This window comes from Phoenix dactylifera, chromosome 3 (genome assembly GCF_051530095.1).
Source record: "Phoenix dactylifera cultivar Ajwa chromosome 3, Ajwa_hap1_PhDact_Kaust_v1.1, whole genome shotgun sequence".
In the NCBI taxonomy this organism is placed as follows: Eukaryota; Viridiplantae; Streptophyta; class Magnoliopsida; order Arecales; family Arecaceae; genus Phoenix; species Phoenix dactylifera.
In genome coordinates, this window is record NC_143192.1 from 52,339,298 (window position 1) to 52,363,425 (window position 24,128).

At 40.4% G+C, this 24,128-nt stretch overlaps 1 protein-coding gene and 1 long non-coding RNA gene across 3 annotated transcripts; one reads left to right on the forward strand and one right to left on the reverse strand.

The window, feature by feature from the left end:
- Window positions 1-243: 243 nt before the first annotated feature.
- Window positions 244-12,088, forward strand: LOC113462667 (uncharacterized). Of its 2 annotated transcripts, none has more exons than XR_015976672.2 (2): window positions 244-558; window positions 965-12,088. It is a non-coding gene; the product is annotated as an uncharacterized LOC113462667 (long non-coding RNA). The 2 variants fall into 2 exon arrangements; XR_015976673.2 differs by having other exon boundaries at window positions 1,025-12,088.
- A 10,253-nt stretch (window positions 12,089-22,341) lies between these two features.
- LOC103706180 (myb-related protein Hv1-like) lies at window positions 22,342-23,721 on the reverse strand. The gene is made up of 2 exons (XM_008790218.6): window positions 23,328-23,721; window positions 22,342-22,854 (listed from the first exon to the last, which is right to left on the reverse strand). Exons 1-2 carry the CDS (start codon window positions 23,588-23,590, stop codon window positions 22,404-22,406), a joined length of 714 nt encoding a protein of 237 aa, XP_008788440.4. The 5' UTR covers window positions 23,591-23,721; the 3' UTR covers window positions 22,342-22,403.
- Window positions 23,722-24,128: the final 407 nt, after the last annotated feature.

Sequence of the window (24,128 nt, forward strand, 5' to 3'; positions counted from 1 at the left end):
ATTAATAAAAACTATATTTATTTTAATTAAAAATAAAATAACATTTAAAAATTATTTTTTTATCTTTCATCGTAATCGTTTTATAAATTTTTTTTATACATCTACCCATGAAGAATATTTTAGTTATTTTAATTTGAAACCGTTAATTTTTTAACGACGTTAGATAGATGGCATGGATACACATGCAAAAGTAAGAATAAAAAAAAAAGATAGAATAGTAAAACAAATATTTTACGGAGGTAGATATATAAATATTAATTTTGAAAGAGTATTTATATAAAATTTAATATTTAGGAGGATATTTGTAAAAAAATAATAAAAAAAAACCCCTCCTCGAAAACAAACGATATGTTCTGGGCCGCGTAAGAAATCCAATCTAAAGGCCCAAAAGCGCAGGCAGTCTTTGCGATGCCCAGCAACCCCTGAACCCCGACGGCCACAGGCGACACCCTGAACCTCTTTCAGGCGCGGAGTACGCCCTCCGTCGGCGTCCGCGGCTGCGACACCATCGTCCTCGGCGCCAACAAGAAGGCCACCGCCAAAGCTCCAATACTCCAGGTATCCGCATATCTTATCCCCTCTCTTTCTTGATTTCTTTTGTCGATCCCTCTTTTCTCTCCTCCAAAAATCGTGAGCCTGGACAACCGCATCGCTTTGGCCGCGGGGCGGGGCTCCAGGCGGAGACGCGAGCTCTGATAAACCGGGACCGGTCGAGGGCCAGAGCCACCGCCTCACCCTGGACGATCCCGTCACCGTGGCGTATATATCACCCGATACATCGCCCGGCTCCAGAAGAAGCCCTTCAGCCTCTCCACCCCCACCGTTGGATTCCGAAATAAATTAAGATTTAGGATGCATTTGTTTCTTTTTCGCTGTCCTTTGTTGATTGCCCTTCCTCTATGTTCTCGAATGTGTCGAGTTTGAGTCAATTTTCATCACTAAAGTAGTGAGTGCTTGGAATTAGATGGCTCTGTCGAAACGTTGGCAGCGAAAGATAAGGAAATCTCGAAACTCGAAAATGCAGATGAATGAATGAATGAATCTTGAAGGGATTTGTTGGGGGAATATAAATTGCCCGAAAGCACGTGAGCACATCGCCAGCACGTGATCAGAGACACCCGACCTCAGGGCGCTCGACCAGGCGCCCGACCTCGGACGCCCGACCAGGCGCTCGACCTGACGCCCGACCTCAACATTCTCGACCTTGGAAGCCCGGCCTTACCATCCACCCGCCGCGGTCACATCCTTCTGCAACTCAACCGGGGACCATGCCCTGCTACCGCTGCCAACAATTAATGCGCATGGCCTCTGCTGATCTCCGGCTCACTCAACAATCAATGTGCATGGCCTCTGCTGATCTCCGGCTCACTCAACAATTAATGCGCATGCTATCTACGGATCTCAAGCTCTCCATGGCAAACAGCTGACCCGCTCGGCTACGTCCAATCAGCCACGACGACTCGTTGGCTCTGGCCTGATCTCCTACGGCAATACATTAATTCACACGATCGTGCATTAATTCATACGATATGCTCAATCATGACGGTAACCCGTTTGCCCCGTCACATCACAGATAATCCTGTACCCCTCTATAAAAGATGAACCCCTCCATTTTAGAGGGGATTGGACTCTGAAACTCCTGAGACATATTTCCTTTCCTCTCATACATTTGCCCCCTCTGACTTGGCATCGGAGGGCCGGCGCCGGAAATCCTGGCCGCCGGCTTTTTGCAGATCCCCCGGAGGACGCCGCCCGCCGACGGACCACCACCTGCCATCTCATGCCGGAGCTCCTCTTTCTCAGCCGACGGTCGCCCCCGGGTCCAATTTCCAGCAACAAGATTGATGACACAACACAGGGAAGTGAACGTCAGAAATATCTTGGAGATTGTAATGTGCCCACGTTACGTTACTGCAGCCTTACGTGCTGCGCCATGCATGTCTTGTATTTGTTTACAGTTCCCTACATAAGTGCAATGACTAGCGCCCACTTAGGCGAGAGTTCATTACGAGGTCTAGGATAGTTTGTTTGCAGTTTCAGTACGTGCCACCTACTGCTGTATTCATGGGAGTAGTGGTGTTAGTTTCCTAGTTTGCTTGGTCTTGATCTTGAGTTAGTTGTAACCACTTCCCTCCTTCTACAGGAGCAAGAGATCTATTTATTTCAGTAATAGAAAGTGGGCTGAGGGAGGAGGAAAACCCAAAACACTTGTTAAGAAAGGACGTAGGAGCTTCCTTGAACTAGCTCCAGTCTTTGTTGTCTCTCAAACCACACGCATTCACCTTCACCCACTTCGTTTCTACTCTCTCAACCACACCACCCTTCCGATACAGCTCTTGGGCTCGTACCAATTGGTATCAGAGCCAGGCTTTCCGAGGATGACGGATGGAACGAGATTGGCCAAGATTGAGGAAGCACTACTTGCACGGAAATCTATTTCGAAGATGCATGGCAAGCTACTTCTCGATCAGGGCCAAATTCTCCAAGAGGTGATTGAAAAATTGAAGATGGTGGACTCACGTTTGGAGAACTCATCAGGTTGTCCTCTGCTGGAGCAAGGAGAGGCTTCCAACTCACAAGCACCAGCTCAAGCTTCTTCTTTTCAAGCCGGAGAAGTCAGCCAACTCATTCAAACTCGGATGGCAAGGCTCGACTTTCCTCGATTCGATGGAGAGGATCTGATGGGGTGGTTGTACAGGGCAGAACAGTTCTTCCTCTACCAGCAAACCCCCAATACTCAGAAGGTCCTGCTTGCTTCTTTCAATCTTGAAGGGAAGGCCCTTCGGTGATTTAGGGCGGTGGAGAAGGTAGGAGCCATCAACAACTGGCAGGATTTTTTCAAAGGATTTCTTTCTCGCTTTGGCACCAATCAGTATGAAGATCCCACTGCCTTGCTGTGTAAACTCCAACAAACCTCATCTGTTGAGCAATATCAGGCCCGATTCAAAGAGCTCTACAACCGTGTTGATGGTCTCAACGAAGCCTTCATGGTGAGCTATTTCGTGGGCGGATTATGGGAGGATATCCATATGGATGTCATGATGCTAGAACCACAAACGCTGTCACGCACCATCAGTCTCGCCTGGATGCAGGAGGTGAAGGTTAACTCCCATAAGAAGCCGCTCCGCTCAGATCAAGGAAGGTCGATCTCTAACTCTTCTTCTAAACCTTCCACTCCCATTATTAAGAGACTCACCCCAATGGAGATGAAAGAGAGAAGAGACAAGGGTCTCTGCTATAACTGCGATGACAAATTTTCTCCTGGCCATAAGTGTCATTTATAGAAACTCTATCTTATGGAGGGAAGTTGGCCTGAGAAAGAAGAGCAAGACCTCGAGCTTCTAGAGTTCAATGAGATTGAAGGGAAGCGGAGCCGGATGAGCCGGCAATGGCGGTCTCACTTCACGCCATTATGACGAGCCTCTCTTCCCAAACAATGCGAGTACGGGGGTGGCTCCATCGCATTCCTGTGGTGGTGCTTATCGACTCAGGAAGTACTCACAACTTCTTGAGTCCCCGTGTTGCAGCCAAGGCAGGACTCTTGATACACAAAGAGACCTAGTTCAAGGTTTCTGTTGCTAACGGAGATCGCGTCACGTGCCAAGGAATGAGCGAGGGGGTGAAGTTGCAACTACAAGGAATCTCCTTGGTGGTGGACTTCTACCTGCACGAGTTGGGAGGTTATGAAGCCATTTTGGGAGCACAGTGGTTGCAAAGACTGGGACCCATTACTTGGGACTTTGCCAACCTTACCATGGATTTCCAATTGGGAAAGACAAGGTGCACCCTAAAAGGGGAAGCAGAGAGAAACATGGAGTTCTTTTCCGACAAGGATGTGAGTAAATCTCTGTCATCTAGTAATTCTTGCTTTTTAATGTAAATCCAATCCATGAGTGCAGAGCCTCAAAAGAGGTAGACCTAAGAGTCTATTGAGGAGCTACTAACCCACTATATACACATCTTTGAAGAGCCACATGGCCTGCCCCTATCGTGAGTGTCGGATCACTAGATTCCTCTTATTCCTGGCACTAAGCTAGTGAATTCTCGACCATACAGATACCCCCACTATCAAAAGTCGGAAATTGAGAGATTGGTGGGCGAGTTACTGCAGTAAGGGGTCGTACGACCCAGCCAAAACCCTTTCGCTTCTACGTTGCTGGTGCGCAAGAATGATGGAACTTGGCGGCTTTGTGTGGACTATCGTGCCCTCAATCAAGCAACGGTCAAAGATAAATTTTCCATCCCAATCATCGAAGAGTTACTTGACGAGTTGCATGGTGCACCGGTCTTCTCGAAGCTTGACTTACATTCGAGCTATCACCAAATCTAGGTGAAGCCAGAGGATGTCCCAAAAATAGCTTTCCGTACACATGAAGGGCATTACGAATTCCTGGTGATGCCATTTGGCCTTACCAATGCTCCCTCTAGATTTCAAGGACTCATGAACAAGGTATTTCGACCCTTCATAAGAAAGTTTGTTTTAGTTTTCTTCGATGATATCCTTGTATACAGTCAAAACATGGAGGATCATTTGTATTATTTAAGAACTGTATTAAATCTCCTCCGTGCTAATAAACTGTATGCCAAGAGAAGCAAATGTACCTTTGGAAGTGCTTCAATTGAATACTTAGGTCACATCATATCCAAGGAGAGAGTCGCTGCGGATCCGGAGAAAATCCAATGCATGGTCGACTGGCCACAACCTAAGAACCTCAAGAGCTTGCGGGGATTTTTAGGGCTCACTGGATACTATCACCGCTTCATACAAGATTATGGGAAGATTGCAAAGCCCTTGATAGAGATGCTGAGGAAGAACTCATTCTTGTGGATAGAAGACTCTCTTCAGGCTTTCAATCGACTGAAGGAAGCCATGACCAGGTCGTCTGTACTAGCCCTTCCGGACTTTGATGCTGAATTTTAGGTGGAATGCGAAGCTTCTGGGACTGGAATTGGAGCTGTGCTTTCACAAGGCATATGCCCCATTGCCTTCTTTAGCAAGGCTCTCAAAGGCAAATAACTCTTCTTGTCCAGCTATGAGAAAGAGCTAATGGCGTTGGTCTTGGCTGTAAGGAAGTGGAGGCATTACCTGTTCGGGCGAAAGTTCTTGGTGAGAACCGATCAACAGGGCCTCAAGTTCTTATTTGATCAGATGATGGGAGCGCCCATGCAACAGCAATGGGTGTCCAAACTCATTGGGTTTGATTTCACCGTGGAGTATAGAAGTGGAGTTTTTAATCGAGTGGCTGATGCACTCTCTAGAAGAGTTAAAGCTGAAGTTGTTGCTATCTCTGTGCTGATAGCTAATTGGCTGGAGGAGTTGAAGAACGAGCAGACCCAAGACCCACATGTCATTGATCTCCTGCAAAAGCTTCAGACTGAGCAAGTCGACTCCAGCAAGTATTCCACCAAGAACGGATTTTTATTTTACAAGGAAAAGTTCTATCTATCTTCTCAATCTCCCTTTAAGGCTAAAATTCTTTCATTCTTTCACAACAGTCCTATTGGAGGCCACAGTGGTTATTACAAAACATATCAGAAGTTGAAACGAGAATTCTTCTGGCCACATCTGAAGGAGGTCTGCAACTACATCCGTGAATGTGATCTTTGCCAGCGTACTAAGGCAGAGACCTGGTCATATTTGGACTTCTATCTCGATGGATTTCATCAACGGCTTACCAAATTCACAAGGCAAAACAACTGTGTTAGTGGTGGTGGACCGGCTATCAAAGCATGCTCACTTTATAGCTATAGCTCACCCTTATACGGCAGTGACGGTAGCATGGCAATTCCTCGATCATATTTTTAAGCTACATGGAATGCCGACTTTTATTGTCAGTGATCGTGATGCGGTGTTTTTCAGCAACTTTTGGAAAGAGTTCTTTAAGTTGTAGGGCACTGAACTTAACATGTCATCAGCTTACAACCCCCAATCCGATGGCCAGACAGAAGTGGTTAACAAGTGCTTAGGGCAATATTTGAGATTCTTCTGTGGATTAAAGCCCAAGGAGTGGGTCAAGTGGCTATCAATGGCTGAATTTTGGTATAATACGAATCATCACTCTTCAGCAGGTATGACTCCTTATCAGATAGTGTATGGCATTCCTCCTCCAAGGCTTTTATCATATGTCCAAGGCACTACCAAGGTAGAGGTAGTGGAAGAAGCTCTCCGCAGCAGGGAGGAGATCATACGGACTCTCAAGGACAACCTAAAAAGGGCACAAGATTGAACGGAATCTATGGCGGATAGGCATCGAACAGAGCGTAAGTTCAACGTCGGGGATTGGGTATTCTTGCATCTTCAACCATACAGGCAACAATCAGTTAACTTCAGGACTAATCTCAAGATAGCTCACCGGTATTTTGGGCCATACAAAGTATTGCAAAGGATCGGAACAATAGCCTATCGCCTGGAGCTCCCTCCTCAATCCAAAGTTCATCCAGTCTTCCATGTTTCCTGTCTTAAGAGGAAACTAGGTGACAATACCATTGTCCAGACCAATTTACCTGATACAGATCAAGGGGGCTCTCTACATCTTGAACTGGAAGCAATCCTGCAACGAAAGATGGTGAAGCGACGGAACTGTGCTGTAACACAAGTCTTATTCTGCTAGAAGGGATTAGACGAGGACAATGCTACATGAGAGGACTACCATAGACTTCAAGAGAGGTTCCCAAATCATCGGCTTGAGGACGAGCTAGATCCTGAGCGAGAGGGAATGTAACGTGCCAACGTTACGTTACTGTGCCCTTACATGCTGCGCCAGGCATGGCGAGTGGTCATCAACGTGTCTTGTATTTGTTTACAGTTTCCTACATAAGTGCAATGACTAGCGCCCACTTAGGCGAGAGTTCATTACAAGGTCTAGGATAGTTTGTTTGCAGTTTCAGTACGTGTCAACTACTGTTGTATTCATGAGAGTAGTGGTGTTAGTTTCCTACTTTGCTTGGTCTTGATCTTAAGTTAGTTGTAACCTCTTCCTCCTTCTACGAGAGCAAGAGATCTATTTATTTCAGTAGTAGAAAGTGGGCTGAGGGAGGAGGAAAACCCAAAACACTTGTTAAGAAAGGAGGTAGGAGCTTCCTCGAACTAGCTCCAGTCTTTGTTGTCTCTCAAACCACACGCATTCACCTTCACCCACTTCACTTCTCTCTCTACCACACCACCCTTCCGATACAGCTCTTGGGCTCGTACCAGAGATATGTTACTTGCCATGAGAGGAAACATATAGGTTTGTAACATAGAGAATGATTATAGTAGGATCCTCAGTTAACCAATATGAAAGGAGATACAAGTCTCATCATATGTAAAATTTTGACACGGTCAGTTACATTTCTTGGGCAAGGGGAAGTAGGAGAGACACATACCCTTGTAGGCCACATGCACCCTTTTCTTTTCTTTTTTCTTTTTTTTTTCTTTTTTTTTTCTTTTTTTTTTAACGGGTTAATCATACAATGCGAGGATGAATACACCCAATAAAATCAGAAAATACAGGCCACATGCACCCTTCATATTATCAGAAGATAAAAGTATATGGACTCGCAATATGGTGACTTTTTTGCAAAGTTTTTTTTCTTCTTTTAAATGCTCTTTTGGCCAAAATATGTCATTGTTTCTTCTCTGCTGAATTCCAAGCTTTCATCCAGATGTTGCCCTTCATGTCGCTCAAAAGGGGAAGGTTGCTAACTTGCAGGCAAATGTTCTTGTATGGTGTGAACCCATGCTATTCCTCTTATCACTTCTCAGAATATGTATTGAAGATCTGCAATGTGTTTTGATCATGATAGTTCCAACAACTTGTACTTGTGTTTAGGGGCCTTGCTAGTCTGTTTGAGTATATTTCATTTCATTTTTACAGGGATGCGAGTATTGGATTGCCATTTGTCTGTTCTTGCGGGTAAATCTGTAAATGTTAAAAAAAAAATACATAGGAAAAGGTCCTAAAAATGCAGGACAATTAGGCTTTGCAAGACAATTAACTTCTGGTTTGCATTCTGTGTTAGAAGGAGATTTGAGTTATGCAACTTGGTAGCTTCATCTTCTGTGTATATTTTGTGATATCTCAACACCTCTTATATTTATAGCTATGTACTTGGTTTGCCTTTTTTTTTTTCACTACGGGTATCTTCTATTTACCTTTGCCTGGCCTTGGGCTGTCTCCTCTTCGGTTTTGGAAGGTTTGATTGTATTCACTTGAAGCCGAGCTGTTTCGCTTCAGTTTTAATTTTTTTTTTTTGATGTGATCTTTAAAAATTTCAGTCAGACATTTTGTACACATAGTCTCATCTGGTTTTGTTTTCATGTTTGCTTTTAATTCTAACTTAATTTATATCCTATTCAATCTTAAATTGCTGAGCTTTGCATCTAGTATATCACTTGATGCCTGCTACTCTGTTGTTTCCTTAATATTATATTTTTCCTTAATGCACTCTCCAGCTGTTTATGAAAGCGTGGGTTGGTGTGCTGGTCCATGATGTGTGATATGTAATGTGTGCCCATGTATTCTCTGACACGTTTCATGTTGCCCGTACCGGCTTATATAGAAAGTTTGATCTGGTAGGTGTGGACTAGTTTGGGCTGGCACTGGGCTATACAAGGATTCCAAAACCCTTTATTTGGGTTCATTTTCATTTTCATTTTGACACAAGAGAGGGAGGAGGGATAATTTTATACCAAATTTTATTATTCTAATTGACTGGAGATGTGCTATCATGACCCGATACATATAGCTATTAATTGCCTATACAACAATAATGTAGAACGAAAGATAAAAGAGTACACTGCCTAATATAAAGAAAATAAATAATGAACTTATGGTGTCATTGTATTTCGGAGTTCTCTTTGGTTAAACATAGTAGCAATTCTAATTTTAAGACATGTAATTTTAGTATTTGGATTATGTTATAGAATTAAATTACGTGTCTCTTTCATTCTGTTATAAAATGCAAATGCTAATATTGTGATCTTTTAGAGTTACCTCTTCATAATATTCTACTTAAGAACAATATGATGTTATTAGTGCTGCATGGTTTTCTTTCACAAAACCTGGCATTGTAAATCCATGTTTTCTTTCATTTTAAAATAGGTATGATGCTAGCAGTGTTGTGTTTTGATTATATTTTGTGATTACTTGAGCTTGGCTCATCTACTTGTCATTATGTTATTTTCTGTGGATAATGTGATTTAGTCTCTTTGGACCAATGATATTATTATTATATTTCATTTTGGGCTGTTTCAACCTTCCCTGCTGTAAAATTATACTTGTTTAGCATCCATCATCATGTCATGCTGTAAATACATGAAAGCTTGAACTTCATTAACGAAAAGTTTTTTTGTTGCAATATTTATGAAATATGGTGAAATTTATTCTGACATTTTAGGATAGACCCTGAAAGTCTCTCTGATCAGTGGGTATGTTGCTCTTCTTGCTACTAATCCCCGTTATTTGTGCTTCTGCATCTATTTTTCACTCATTCCGTCTTCCAGAATTTTCTTTCTGTTTTCTTCCTCTGATCAACGACATGCTTGTCTACTTCTTTTGAAGTTTGTATGTTCTGTGTTTGTGCAAGGATTATAATGAAAATATGCGTAACTGGAAAATTTTAATGTAGCGAGTAGGCTTGTGCTTCATGTATGTTTGTGCTCCCCAGGGTGGTTAACAACTGGTCATACATGGGCACATGCAACTTTTGTATCTTGGAAGTCGCAGTGCAGTCTGAATCTATGTTTGTGATTGTTTGATATTAGACAATTTTAATTCCACCCTATTAGGGATTGGGTTTATAAATCTATCTTTATATTTGTTCCTATTAAAACTTGTCAACTAATGCATTTTCCAATCCTCGGAGCTTCTATTTTTATTTTTTATTTTTAGCATTCCTCCCCTTTCTTGTGGAAAATTTTGGTTTCCTTATTACCAAAGCCACTCTTTCAGACTTAATTGCTTCATTGGAGCCAAATCAATAGGTTCTCTCTAGGGGTTTGTATGTGCGCTTGTGGTCCCACCCAGCCTATGGTGCATCCCCCCATCTTGGGGGCACAGATCTGGCCGCCATGGAGAAACGGTGCTAGTAGGTGACATGGACCACTGTGCCTCTTCTGAATTACAAGAGATACATGTTTATACATGGCAATAAATTCTTGATGTAGGCCCACCATTAATGGAAATTTACCATCCCCAACTTAGTTTAAAGTCTATTTGGTTTTGAAAATTCTTCTGATTTTGAAAATTCTTCTGTTGTCTTGACATTTCTTCCATGAGCCTTGCATGTTGCATCACAGTGGGAAGCAAGTATATTCCACGATGGTTGGTGAAATGGATTATCTCCATTTATAGCATGCTTCAAATGAAACACATTTGGCTAGCTCGCATGAACTCTGTTAAAAGTTTCTTGTGATGCACCTTCTGGGAGGATCATCCATTTGGAAATTAGGTATTCACTGATTTGGATTAGACATGCGTAGCTTGAACCGAGTCTGGTAAAGATTATAATTTCCTTTAATTTAGAGGGAACTTTTTGTGGTTAACATCATTAGTAAACATGTTTAACATTTTCATTGTCCTATCATGGCCTTAGGGGTTTGATGAAAAACATTGGTAAGATTAATCAACCCATACTAATTAGTGGTGTCTATAGAGACCGCTTTGATTGTACAGACATCTAGCTATGTAACGTCAAGTGATTATTAGAAGCATTAGCATTTCTTTCAGTTTAGGTTTTTAACAATGCCCTTCTAATGAATGTTCTGGGAGCAAAAGTATTACCATCTTCAGTGAGCTCATCAGTTTGCTCAACATTAGGCCTATTTTATTTTCACACTGCATTTCAAGGGACTTAGTATGGTGGTAGTAACACATGCTAGCTGTTTTTACTTTTCCCCTATGCCCGTACCAGGAGATTGTTTTGTGAAGGAAGAACAATTGCTTTCGACGGTCAACCCTTAATTGACCAAGGATGCTGACAGATGCTCATCTGCATATGCATGCCTGTAATTGTGCCTTTAAAGAGCCATTTAGCATTTATTTTGATTTCGGCTTATCACAAGTATGCTAACAAACCAAAATCAATAGATATTGCTAAATTTTCCTTGCATTTAATATATCATGAGGTTTTGACCTTGTAACTTCTGCATTCCTTGTTATGCTTGCTCTTCGTTTTTTTTCTTTTCAAATTGAATGATGCGTGCACCCACCAGACATGGCTTCTATAGCTAAACTTGCTATCTTAGCAAAACCATATCATTTTCAACCAGAATGCTTTTCTTTTTCATTAATATGAAGGTTAGCTGTACCTTCTACTACTCTATCGTATGTGTGATTACAATCTGTGGATGGAGCTCAACTTTTTCAACGCCTCATGTCTGACTAGCTTTCAAAGTCCTTCTGATTACAATCTGTGTGACATGTTATTGCATCTAAAAAACTAACATTTTTCTTTTGTTTTGTTTTCTTTCTTTCTCCTTTTCCTCTCTCTCAAAACGTGGCTGACAGTGGGGAGCAGAATATAGAAATTGCTGCGATGATGACGAGAGAACATGGTCTCTTTTTTTTTGTGGTAGAAGATAGGAGGGGAGGGGGAGGGACCAACCCACCCGCGTAGCAGCCCCCACTGGGCCCCCCTTCCACCAGGGAATGTTCGATACAGGTCGCAGGTTTCGCGTGCCTTCTCCGACCCGTGGGCTCACCCCACTGGGCTCACCGCCACACGTGTGGGTACGTCACCCTAGCGCCACCTTGGTACAAGTGGAAGGAAAGCATAACCGCCAACAAGACATCCGGGCGTGGAGCATCCGGTCCCCTAATTTAATCGACGCCCGTGCGTTTCGAACCCGGGCAACTTGGGAGGAATTATCGCCCCCTTACCACTAGGCTACCACCTTGGTGGCAGAGAACATGGTCTTTGGCAGCTTTAAGAAGCTGATATTGATGCCATTGTTTCGAGATTGAAGCAGACATGCCTGCAGCTGAGGCTGCAAAGAAGGGCCCTCCTGAAGAGACCGGATTTCTCTTGTACTCACACACATTTTTTTTTTCAATGAATTAATAAAGTTTTCTTGCTCAATCGCAGTATTTTCTCCTTTTGCCTCTTCTACCAGCCAGCTATATGCCATGATAATTTAGCAACTTGTTTGGAACTGAATCACTTCTCACCAATATTGTAGTATGATTTTTATTGCTCACATGATTGAGATGCTGCCAATTTTCTCCTTTTTCTTTTCGGTAAATCGGATAAATTAAATCAGTTGAGTGTAAATGCATCCATGGGAATCGGCAAACAAAATATTTAACAATGGACCAGGTTTCTCCATTTTCTTTTGCTTTAAATGAAGAAATACTACTAGAATATTTTATTAAGATGGTAAAAACCTTGACTTGTTTTGCAAGGCTTTGAAACTTCCATCTGTTGTGCATCTACAAGTGTTGAACGGCAGTTTGTGTGAATACGTCATTGCGCTGTTCACCAACAACTGACTTTTATAAGTAGTAGCTCTTCTCCTTGTATTTCTTCTTTGCCCTAGTTGATTTGGAATTCCCTTTGGGAAAATCTGGAAACCTGGGTCGACAACATTTTCTTCATATCCCATCTTGTGTTTCAATATTTTCTTGCGTTACCCACAAATCAGTGTGCTTGGATGTCAGCAGGTGATGGCCTACTGCCTCCAGCTTTAGATGCTTGCGTTGCATACTTGCATGGAACAACTAATTTAAGCATATCAGTCTATTATACAAGATGGGATATGAAGAAGATGTCCCTGTATGAATCCTATGAAAACTACAATATGAATCCTATGAAAACTACAAAAAGATAAAACTTTCGAAGAACTAAGATGGAGGTCCATCATAATATCTACCATACAAGTCTGAGAATGTGTTTTCGAAAGCTTTATTTGCGAAGGATCAGTAACTGCAGCCACCTTCTCTCAAATGTTTCTTTCGCATGCACGTCCATTGATTGAAAAATAATAATAATAAAAAAATTTGATGGTAATAGTAGAATGGGCGATCAACCTGGCTGCTCTTGAGTGTCGCAGTTTAGCATTAGACTCGATTGTGGTCAAACTGATTATAAATAAGCAAATCTCTAAATCTCGTTGATTACGGAGTTGCCAAATCAGTAAATTGTGAATCTGATGAACATTTTGTATGCATATATAACTCGCACCTTGAAGCATTTTTCCTAAATATATAAAAGCAAATCTCAATTCTCGTTTTTAGGACAGGTATTCAATTCGAGTTCGAGCAAACTCGGCCGATCGGGCTTGGCAAAATAGGTTTTGGGAAAGCAGTCTATTGGCTGGAATAAAATAAGCCTCTTCCTATTTTAACAAAGTTTTTTTTACATAAATACTCTCCTACATATTAAATTTTATATAAATATCCTTTTAAAATTAATATTTACATATATACCTTTTTAAAATACTTGTCTTACTATTCTATCCTTATTTTTATATATATATATCCACGCTATCTAATGCCGTTAAAAAATTAACGGGTTCAAATTAAAATAACTAAAATATTCTTAATGGGTAGATGTGCAAAAAAAAAAAATTATAAGGCTATCGCCATGAGCAACAAAAAATAATTTTAAAATTTTATTTTATTTTAAATTAAAATAAATATGATTTTTATTAATGGTGTTAGAAGAACTATTATATTAGGATCATTTATGCAAAAATAATATTTTATGAGAATACATAAATAAAAGTAAATTTTAAAAAAGTATTCATACAAATTTAAATTTTTAGAAGGGTTTTCATGCAAAAAAAACTTCTTTAACAATAATATGGTTTGATCACATTGCTAATACTTTCATTGGTATGCACTTTCATTAGCCTTGAATCTGAAACCTCACAACCCAAAAACGTACAAAGAGAGGCCTAGCCGCAGAAGACCAGTCCGCAAGTGTTGCCGGTATATTGTGCTAAATTTCCAAGTCCTCAAAATTAGAAATTAACCATGGAAAGAACAACCAGTAGCTTCACCATGGACACCAAATCAGTAGGCTCCTCCACAGAATTTAGGCAGCCAGACGAAATGACAAATTGGACTGCAGCCTAAAACAGGAGAAATTATATCCTACAGAGAGACCGTGCTTCAACACAAGAACTCCTTTCGGAAGAGTAGTCAATGCAAACCTTCTATCTGAAAAGAGGAAAGAGACGAGTAAATTCCCAGCAGACATCTTCCACACGTATCCTCTCCTGCCCATGCCCACCTACATGCAAATGATCATTAGAAGCCAACTTGGACGAAGCTAATTCTTTAGACTTCTAATGCCACCATCTAAGACGTTAAAAATTCTTTGAAAGAGATTGCAAAAAGACGTCGTCAGGTAGCCTTGAACAAGAAGAATGATCCGCAGGGGTTAGGATAATGATCACTAAGGCTTGTGTCATGCCAAACTTATCATACTTTTATAATAAGGCACCAAACACGATTACGTTAAGGACGGCAACCTGATGAATGGCTGTTCTAGATAAGCTTGGGATTGAGTAGAACGATCATGACGAAAGGGTGTACAACAATATGTGAATATTTTTTTGGTTGCTGAAATGTCAACTGTTCTATAAATTAATATGTAAGCCTCAACATCTTAAGAAAAGCCTGAGATATCTCCACTCCTTTACATTCACAACATCTTAACTACTAACATTGAAACAGGTGAGCTGATCGTAAATCTTTTATGTTATTAAAATCTTAAGAGTTAGCCTCAATCGTAGTCTCAGTGATCTGAATGGACCAGTTTTAACTAAGAAGTCAGTGCTATAATGATAGAAAAACACATGGAAGTATATAAGCCAGAAACAAGTGATCCAGCAACCAGCTGAATAAGAATCCAGCCAATCTGATTCCAATTTTAACTGTATCACCTATATAAAATATTGAACCAGATGGTTGTTTGCCTAAACCAATTCATGAACCTGTTGTTTTAACATATCTGCTTGCTAGACAAGCATTAATTAACTAGTCATTGTAACTGTTCCTATATACTTTTTTCCCACTTTTATGCTCTAGGCTGCTCTTTTTTCTGATGCTTGGACTCCTGAGTTTAATGAATGATTATTTCATTACCTTCATTTTCATTAAAAAAAAAAAGTTCTTTGTAAAAAGATATAAAGAAAAATAAAATCTTGCTAACAGTGCCGATCGACATTGTATAATTGTTTTTTGATGAAGGCATTGAGTAATTTTTGCTGTCGAGCAATTGTATAATTAAAAGTGTTTTTTTTTTTTTTTGTCAACGATAATGGTGGATGTGCCACTAATGGTTTCATGAAAATGATGACAGATTATCCTTGTCAAACACTCAAGGAAACAATCTCCAAGATTCAAACACGAAGCTTCTCCCTTTGTGGAAGAAGGGTGCAACCAATGATCTATAGCCCTTTCTGCTGCTCTTGTTAAAAGCTCAAAACCCTTCAAGGTGATGCCATTGTTAATCTCAATTGCTACCTTCCTTATTAGAGCAGAAAAATCTGGCTGAGATTGTGATCGTATTTTCCCCACAGACTCGTTAATTTGATGCATGGAAAGTATGTGAATCTCGAGAGCTCTACTCTCGCATTGCTTCCTGTAATCTTGGGCTAACGCAGACCATACTTTCCTCGCTCGAAAGTGGAAGTAGACCCAAGCGTTCCAAAAAAAGTCTAAAACCATTCACCGCAAACAAGCAAGATAGTTTGATACGTGTCATGTCGCTGCTGTTCTTTCCAGGCAGTCCCATCCCCAATTTTATGCATGGTTTTCCGGTTTTTCATAACGGGAAATTAGGTGGAACGAGACGGTTGGCGTAGCAAATCCAAGAGGGAGATGGGAAGTTGTCATCCTCGTGGTGTACTTCCAAACATCCAAGTAGGAAAAGCGACAGAAGGAAAATTAAAAGGATGGTACGAGAGGAGGCGTTAGGTTGGAGCAGGCAGAGGAGGCGTACGCTTCAGAATTCAAAAACGGAACCTCAAACAAGGGAAAGAGCAAGAAGGGGGAGACTTGAGGCCTTTGAATACTTTGGAGTGCAGGGCACCAAGTCCGAGTGGGGCCTCCATGAATTTAAGCAAGGGACAGAACTCCGGCCGCATGTGTAAATGTAACCACCGCCCATGAAGAGAGGAAAAGTTGTACCAAAAAAAAAAAAAAAAGAGGACGAGAGAGAGAGAGAGAGAGAGAGAGAGAGAGAGAGGGAGAATAAGTTGGTATGACTTTAGGTGGTAAATGTAACCACCGCCCATGAAGAGAGAGAGAGAGAGAGAGAGAGGGAGAGGGAGGATATGTTGGTATGACTTTAGGTGGGCTCCGGTGGGGTGGGGCAACTAAAATTGAGTTACATACGGATCCCATGCTAATATATTTATATTTATTTTTATATTTATTTTATTTAATAAATATAAATAAAGTAATTGGATATAAAAATTACAAATATGGAAAGAAGATGGAGGTTTGGATATAAATACGAAAATAAGCCGGATAATTAAACTTTATAATCAAAAATCAAAGTTGTTACTAAGTGGAAGGTAGATCAAGTTAATAGCATGTTAATATAGTTATTCATTTTTCTTAAAAGTTAATAAGTACTGCACAAAATTAAATAGGTTTATAAATAGAATCCAATATTCGGATATATATCCATATCCATATTTGTTTTTCATTGATGGATATGAATACGGATACGGTTATTAGTTGAATTCGGATACAAAAATAGATTTAGATAAGAATCATCTGATCTATTTTCACCTCTATCATAAAGTTTTCTATTTGGTTTAGTTTAACTCATCTGTTTTATGTTACAAAGAGGTTTAGATCAGCTTATCCTGGAGAGGTGTTTCGCAGAGAGACATGCCCTAAATCGGCTCAAAATTAGTGTTAAACTCATCTGCTTAAAAAGTTAGGTTTGGCTGATAACATAGGTCCATGGGTTGAATGCAGTCTGTAATTGGAGTTGAACCCAAATGAAGTGGATCCTCAAATCATGAATATAAACTCCGGCGAATTTAACACCCAATTTCTTGTTTGACCGCTACTTATGATTCCTTTTTGCACACATCTAAGGCTGTTCTATATGCAGTTTGTTTTGTTTTATACATGGCCAAGGGTTAAATATAAATTGATGATCAAAACCAAGAGTAGATATAAAATTTTCAATCACCAGAGATCAAACACAACATGGCAGTCGACCTAGATTTCCCCTAAACCCAATTAAGGCCCGGTCCAGGTCGTTTGAAAAGGGTCTGCTGTCATAATCATTCATGTAATGTTGGTGGGAGAACCAAAGTACTCTGATGCATTTTTCTCATTTAAAATTTCCTTGGAAAGGGTCATAAGAAGGTGTATCAATGGACCATGGAAGCTTCTTCCTACCTAACCTCGTCGAAAGAAGGATGTCTATTTTTTTTAACTTAAAAAGCAAGACATCATATGATCAATTTAAATAATCAAAGATAGGATGAAGAATTCACTATGATGGTCAATATCGTAATGTTGTTGAAACCCAGCTGGCTAATGACCCTCCCTTGGCACTTAATTTCGTTATTTTGTCGAGGAAATCCTCGATCCTTTTTTTATTGCACTCGATTTCGATAGTCTTCTCTCAAGAGCCATATATGAATCAACAATTTATATCACAAGAAATCTGTCACGAGGCTTTGTCTTAGCTATTAATTGATGGTTTACTTTTTGTCGTGCTCGATGACTTTATAAATAATTTGACTTGATAGTTATCTTGATGCTGTAACATACACATGGCGGAAGCAAGAGAAATGGCAAAGAGCACGACACAGATTAGAACAAGAGAAAGGTTATATATTTATTTTATCCGTGATCTCAGAACTTATGCATGTCAAAGTTAAAGACATATGCTTGTAATCCTCTTACCATTAAAATTCCACAACTTATGTCTGTTCCACAGATTCATCACACGTGTTTAGACATGGTGCAACAATTAACGTGACAAGTAATTAAAATTACATGGATGCGAATCAAGAAACTTAATTTGTCTTGCTGATTGTACAAATATAAAATAATAGGGTGCTTGTCACTTCTCTGATTTTTTTTTTCTTAGCCTTGGTTCATTGAATTAATCAAGATAAACTTTATATGAAGTCTGCGGAGAAAATCTATGTTTTCTTTTTAAAAATAATTGGGAGACTAAGAATGCCATCTATCCGATTTGTACTCAAAGAGTAATGCTACAGTAACTCAAAAATTGCTTAGAAAGTTCGCTCGGGTGCCTTCCACCAACCACTTCACTTGGCTTCATTAAACGCTGCGTACGTTTTATGACACCATGGACTTAAGCATATTCCAAACTGAAAACCTCTCTTTCCCATTGTCATACTCCAGATTTGGAGTATGATATGGCCGTACTACCGAGAGGTATAACACACGATAACACGAAGCCAAATATTATATCTTAGATTTTAAATCTATCTCAAATATATTGAATAAATAGGAATCTAAATTGATTATCCATTAAATGCAACCAACATTAGTTTAGAGCATCTAAATTAAAACATAAATACCAAATCCATAATTCGCAATATTCAAAAAATTATTAACTACGAATTCATAGTCAACTTAAAATACTAAAATTTTTCTACAAAATCGCCAAACTTGCTACACGAACTCCAAATATGCACCATCCGTTCCTTTCAGCTCTATTTGTTTGGAGAGAGAAAAATAAAATAGAGATATATGAGCAACATAACTCATTAAGTGAACCTTACTCTATCTTACTGGATCAAGCATAAGTTTTTCATGTCAATGCATCATTTAAGAAAAATAACAAATATTTCAAAATAAGCATTTTATAGTACACTATATTAAGTCATAAAACAAATCATGCATGAACAAATCATCTATCTTTCATAAACATAGTTTCGTTTATGTTGCAAATAAATTCGTAAATTATCATTCATGTCATTTAATTCTATCATAAATCAAAACATTGTTCACAGATATTCGTGTTATAGTCACTATAACTCGTGGCAAGGCTATCTTCGTAATCGACAAGATATCATAGTTTGCATTCGTTACTAATTTTAACCTATTGGCAAAGGGCTATTTTTGTTGGATGCTAGTCCAGGATGTCGATTGGCCTCCATTTCTAGGGGCGGTCATAGCAATCTAAGAGCATTTAGAAAACTTATATCTTTTTTTTAAAACATACACATACATGGATAATAAATACTAAATGGCATGATCTGATTCATATCTCACAAACAAAGCTATGTTTATAAAAATATTTATGAAACTATTTTTCATAATAAAGTATGATTTTCATAACATATATGTTGATCCATAATTTTAAGAAAGGCACTCTATTTCCACAAGCAAATTTTATGCATGAAAAATATGATCATTTGAAAAATAAGGAGTATAAGATATATACTTCTTTTGTCTTAAGCTGTTAGACTTCGCTAGGTGATTTCGCTAGATCAATTTGAAATATTAATAATGAAATTAATTTCTAATTCATAATTTTAAGTAAATGATTCAAGAATGCTTGGCCGAGCGTAAGGTGGTTTCATGTGGGTCCATTCTAGATGATACACTTAATGAATTCGACTCAATCAGGGCTAAGATCAATCAACATTATTCATCAATGGAGGTTTCAAGGACATTTAATAAGGCTGGAGTGATCGATTCAGTAGGAGGCCTAGGCACCAAGGCAGTTCAAGGCCTTTTTCTAAGGGTCAACTCGTGTTTGTAGATCGGGTTGACAAGGACCCGATTCGGAGTTTCATAGATCTTCTAGAGAGAGAAAATAGAGAGAGGAGAGAGAAAGAGACAAACAATAGAGAAGAGGGAAGAATCTTTTTTCTGTCTCTCTTCTTTCTTTTCTCTTGTCAGCAAGAGGTGGCAACCATGATGGCCTAGCTGCCCACCCGATGGTGTCCTCAAGTGGCCACAACCTCGGCCAAACTCGATGGTCGGTGGCGGCTAAACATGGCCGAAATAGGGGTGCTTTGTTTCGTATGAAGCTCTAGCGATCGCCGACTCAAATCCAAAAAAATAAAGGAAGAAAGAGGAGAAGATGAAGAATTCATACCTCAGTCCGACGGGACTTTCTGGCAACGAATCGAGGAGAAGACTCGAAGAAGGATCGTCGAGATCGGTGATGAATCTTGGACTCATTGTGGGCGGATTGCAATGGAGGAGGAGTTAAATAGGCGAAATCTTAGAGTTCTAGTCGAACTCGAATTGCTTGAATGACTCCAATTTCTGTCAGAATTAGAGGAGGAAGCAGACTCCTATCAGAGTCTTCTTCTCCATTACATCGTGCCATAGGGTATGGTGGCTTTCAATCTGGCCTCTTCGAGCTGTTCTATAAGCCCAAGGGCTGGCTGGGCGCTGTCGAGCTGAGCCTGGCCACTCTGAGCCAACCCACGAGCCCTAAAAATCCAGGGCTATTGCATGCATGCAAGTTGCAGCGAGAGAAAATTTGCTAATTTTTGCTATACCCAATTTGCATAAGAGCTGACGGACTTTTAAAATTCTTTGATGCTGACGGACCCATACATATAAATGTGCACTTGAGTGCAAGCATGTACTTTATGTACCTGCGGGCATCTGAGCATACACATTCATACACGTGTGTCCATGCATGCATGAGTGGGCGACCATGCATGTATGCTTGTCGATTCCTTGGTTTCTTGGTTTTTTCAATGTGCTTGTGAATTTGGTGGCTAATATTATCCATTGTCTGCTCTTCCAATGAACCACAGAATTAGAAATTTATGTCCTTGTGATTTCGATGGTAAAAGAGCCCCTTGTTTTACCAATGCATTTTTGAAAGAATAAAGTTATCCTCAATAAACTTCATGTGCTCCAATTAAAACTTGCGCGCCTATTGTATGGCTTCGTTCAGCTTAATTTAGTAAGAAAATTAGGGCTCGTTTGATTCACGGAAAAAGAAGGGGGGAAAGTGTGGTCAACGGAAAAGTAATGAGATGCCTCTTGTTTGGTTGGAGTTTTCAAAAGAGAGAGATGAGAAAGTTGTATTCCCATGGGAATATGATTCCCACATTTCATGGGAAAGTTAATTTCGCATGAGAAACATGGGAAAGTTATTTTCCCATGAGGTGGGAATCATTCCATTTTTACTTTTTTTCCAAAAAACCCTTTAACATTAAAAAAGCATTAAAGAGGCATTAAAGATCTAATTTTTATTAAGGGCATAATAGAAATTATACATAATTTTCTTAGGAAAGTGGATGGCCAACCAAACATAAGTACTTTGTAAATTTGTCACTTTCTCACGGTCAACCAAACATGCCAAAAGTACTTTCCTAAGCATTCTTTTCCTAAAAATTTGTTTTCCAGGAATCATATTCCTATGGGAAAAAATGCTTCCCGCGAACCAAACGAGCCCTTAATGTTATCCTCAATAAACTGTAATCAAACCTATGATCAGCCCACCAATCTCCATAACTCATGCTAATTACTTAAGTAACACATGTGTTTAAGATCCGGTCATATTATTAGTTAATCAAATCAAATCTCTGAATTCTTTTTCAGGGTTCAACATGGATGATATTATTCAACCACTAAAGTAGAGAACAAGATATTCTGATACGTTGCTGAGCCACTTGACGTGGGAGCAGTTCTCCTGAGAGTCCCGTCGCTTCTGGCAGAGGACGAGTCTTCATTAAGCATTGACGCAGCACCGGATGAAGGGCTATGTGTGGAACATGATATTGGTAAGCTTATTTAGTTGAATTAAACCTTTAGACCAAGTCCTCATAAGGATCCATTGATAGATTGCCATCAAGATGAAATCATTGAATTCAGCTTTTTACACAACAGCGGACGAAGGGAGATGCATCGAGCACGAACGGGATTTGATTTAATGGAGTGCCCCATGATCGATTCTTGTGGTTGGGGTGGGGTAACGTAGTCATTTTGTGCCAAAGATGGTGCCATTGATGGCATCGCCTGTTCAGATATTTGTCTCATCCTTTATTGAGACTGATTACCTAACCTCCAAACCAGAGGCTTGCTTCTCCTCACCTTCTAATCCACAATCCGACATGAATTGAATGAGATATATAGCTTGGCCACAGACTGCCCACCAAAAAAGACTTCAGAAAGAGCAAAAGGATGCCCAGGCTTTTTTCCCGTCATCTTCTCTTATTAAATATTAGATCATAAACAAGAAAACATATTTATGAAATCTAACAACAAAAAATATGAAACAAGTGAGCATCTCATGAGAGAAATCCATGCATGCCTTTCTTTTACCAAAAAAATCATAGCTAAACAAATAGAAGTACAGTATTATGTTCCAACAATTGTACAAAAAGAAGAGAAAAATAGGATCGATCATATAATCCCCCCCCCCCCCTCCCCCCCCTCCTTTTTTTTTCGTAGTTGCTTCATCATTGCCACAAGATGAAGACACTGACGAGCATTTCATTTCATGTCAACTGCTCTATAGTCTAACGCTCCAGCACTAAGGCCAAGAAAGCCATTACACTTGCACTCCTGGCTCATGTGGAGACCCAAGCTGCAGGCGAAACAGAGTCTCCTCTCTCCCTCGATGGGCTGCGCCGGTTGTTGGAAGGGAGGGCTTATAGACAGCTCTAAATTTAGATCCGGGCATCTGTATTGCCGCCATGATGCTGACTCTTCTTCCCTGCTGCAGCTGCTGCCAGTCTTCCCTTCGTCGCGGCGAAGAATTCGCACATCCTTCTTCTCCGCCTTAGCAAAAGTGATGGTGAAGTCCGAAAGAGGTGCATGGACCGGACCGTGGGTGGCAGGGTCGATTCCCCGACTCAACAGCTTTCTTCTGATATGCGTGTTCCAGTAGTTCTTTATCTCGTTATCGGTCCTCCCTGGCAACCTCCCCGCTATGAGAGACCATCTGTTGAGATTTATAAAATTTGTTAGTCTTCATCACACCTAATGCTAATATATACACATATATAGATTAAGTCTATCGAATTCTTGAATTGCTATAATAATATGATTGCTGGTCGTTGGCTGGGTCTATCTTTTGCATCAAGGAACAAGTACAATAATATGATTGTAATATTTTTTTTCTGAAAAAGAGTAATCTAACTGCGTTGGGATGGCGTTGAGGTTTGGTGCACCCTTGCTAATGCATTGATGGAGGTCAAGGAACACGAAAACCAGAACAACAAGACATCTGAGATATTTAATTTCCGAGATCCAAAAGCATGCAACCCCAAACAGCCACTGGGGAAGGTCGTAGAACAAATATAAACATTAGCAAAGGAATTATATATAGAGCTTCAAGCTAGTAATTGCACCACCACCAAAGGAACTCCTTAGCAGCGAGTGTTCCTGTCTGAATACTAATATAGGATTGCTTACTTGTTGCCGAGAAGGCTGTGGAGCTTGATGATGAGGTCGTCCTCTTCCTCGGTGAAGTTACCACGCTTGAGATCGGGGCGCAGGTAGTTTATCCAGCGGAGGCGGCAGCTCTTGCCGCAACGGAGCAAGCCGGCAGCCTTGGGGAGCGATCGCCAGCATCCCTCGCCATGGGCCCGGATGTAGGCGATGAGACGGTCGTCTTCCTCCTTGGTCCAAGCTCCCTTGTTGGTATGAGCTTTCTCGCAGCATGGAGACCTTCCCATGGGCTTATGCTCCTCCTGTCTCAAGCGTTTCCTCCTCTTGGGCTATTAGTGACCTCTTGGGTGGAGAGAAGTGGGGATTTATAGGCGTTTGACTTGGAGAGAAGGAGGAGGAGGGGCGGGGGGCTTTTTGGTCTTCCACGAGCGAGTTGGTGAGAAAAAAAGGTTACGGGAGGGAGTGGATTGGAGGCCTCGCCCTTTCCCTTTCCATGCCATCACTATCATGCCACATATGGTATGTTGCTTAACCAGTTTCAAAAGGCACAACCATAGCCGTGTGTCAAACCAAAGGCAAACAAAAAAAAATATATTGGAAAACAAAGCGGCATGTGACCTCAGTAGGTGTGAACTAAAGTGGGCATTAAACTATGGGATGACAACGAGCTGATTAAGGCCGGCATGTTGTCTAACATATTAAGCTTCTCATCATACCTAATTATCATAGTTTATGCATAATTCGTCGGTTTGGAAATACCGAGGTGTTTGTATGTACAGGCTAGCTGAAAATTGCATGGCTGCAGACATGCATACGAGAGGAAGC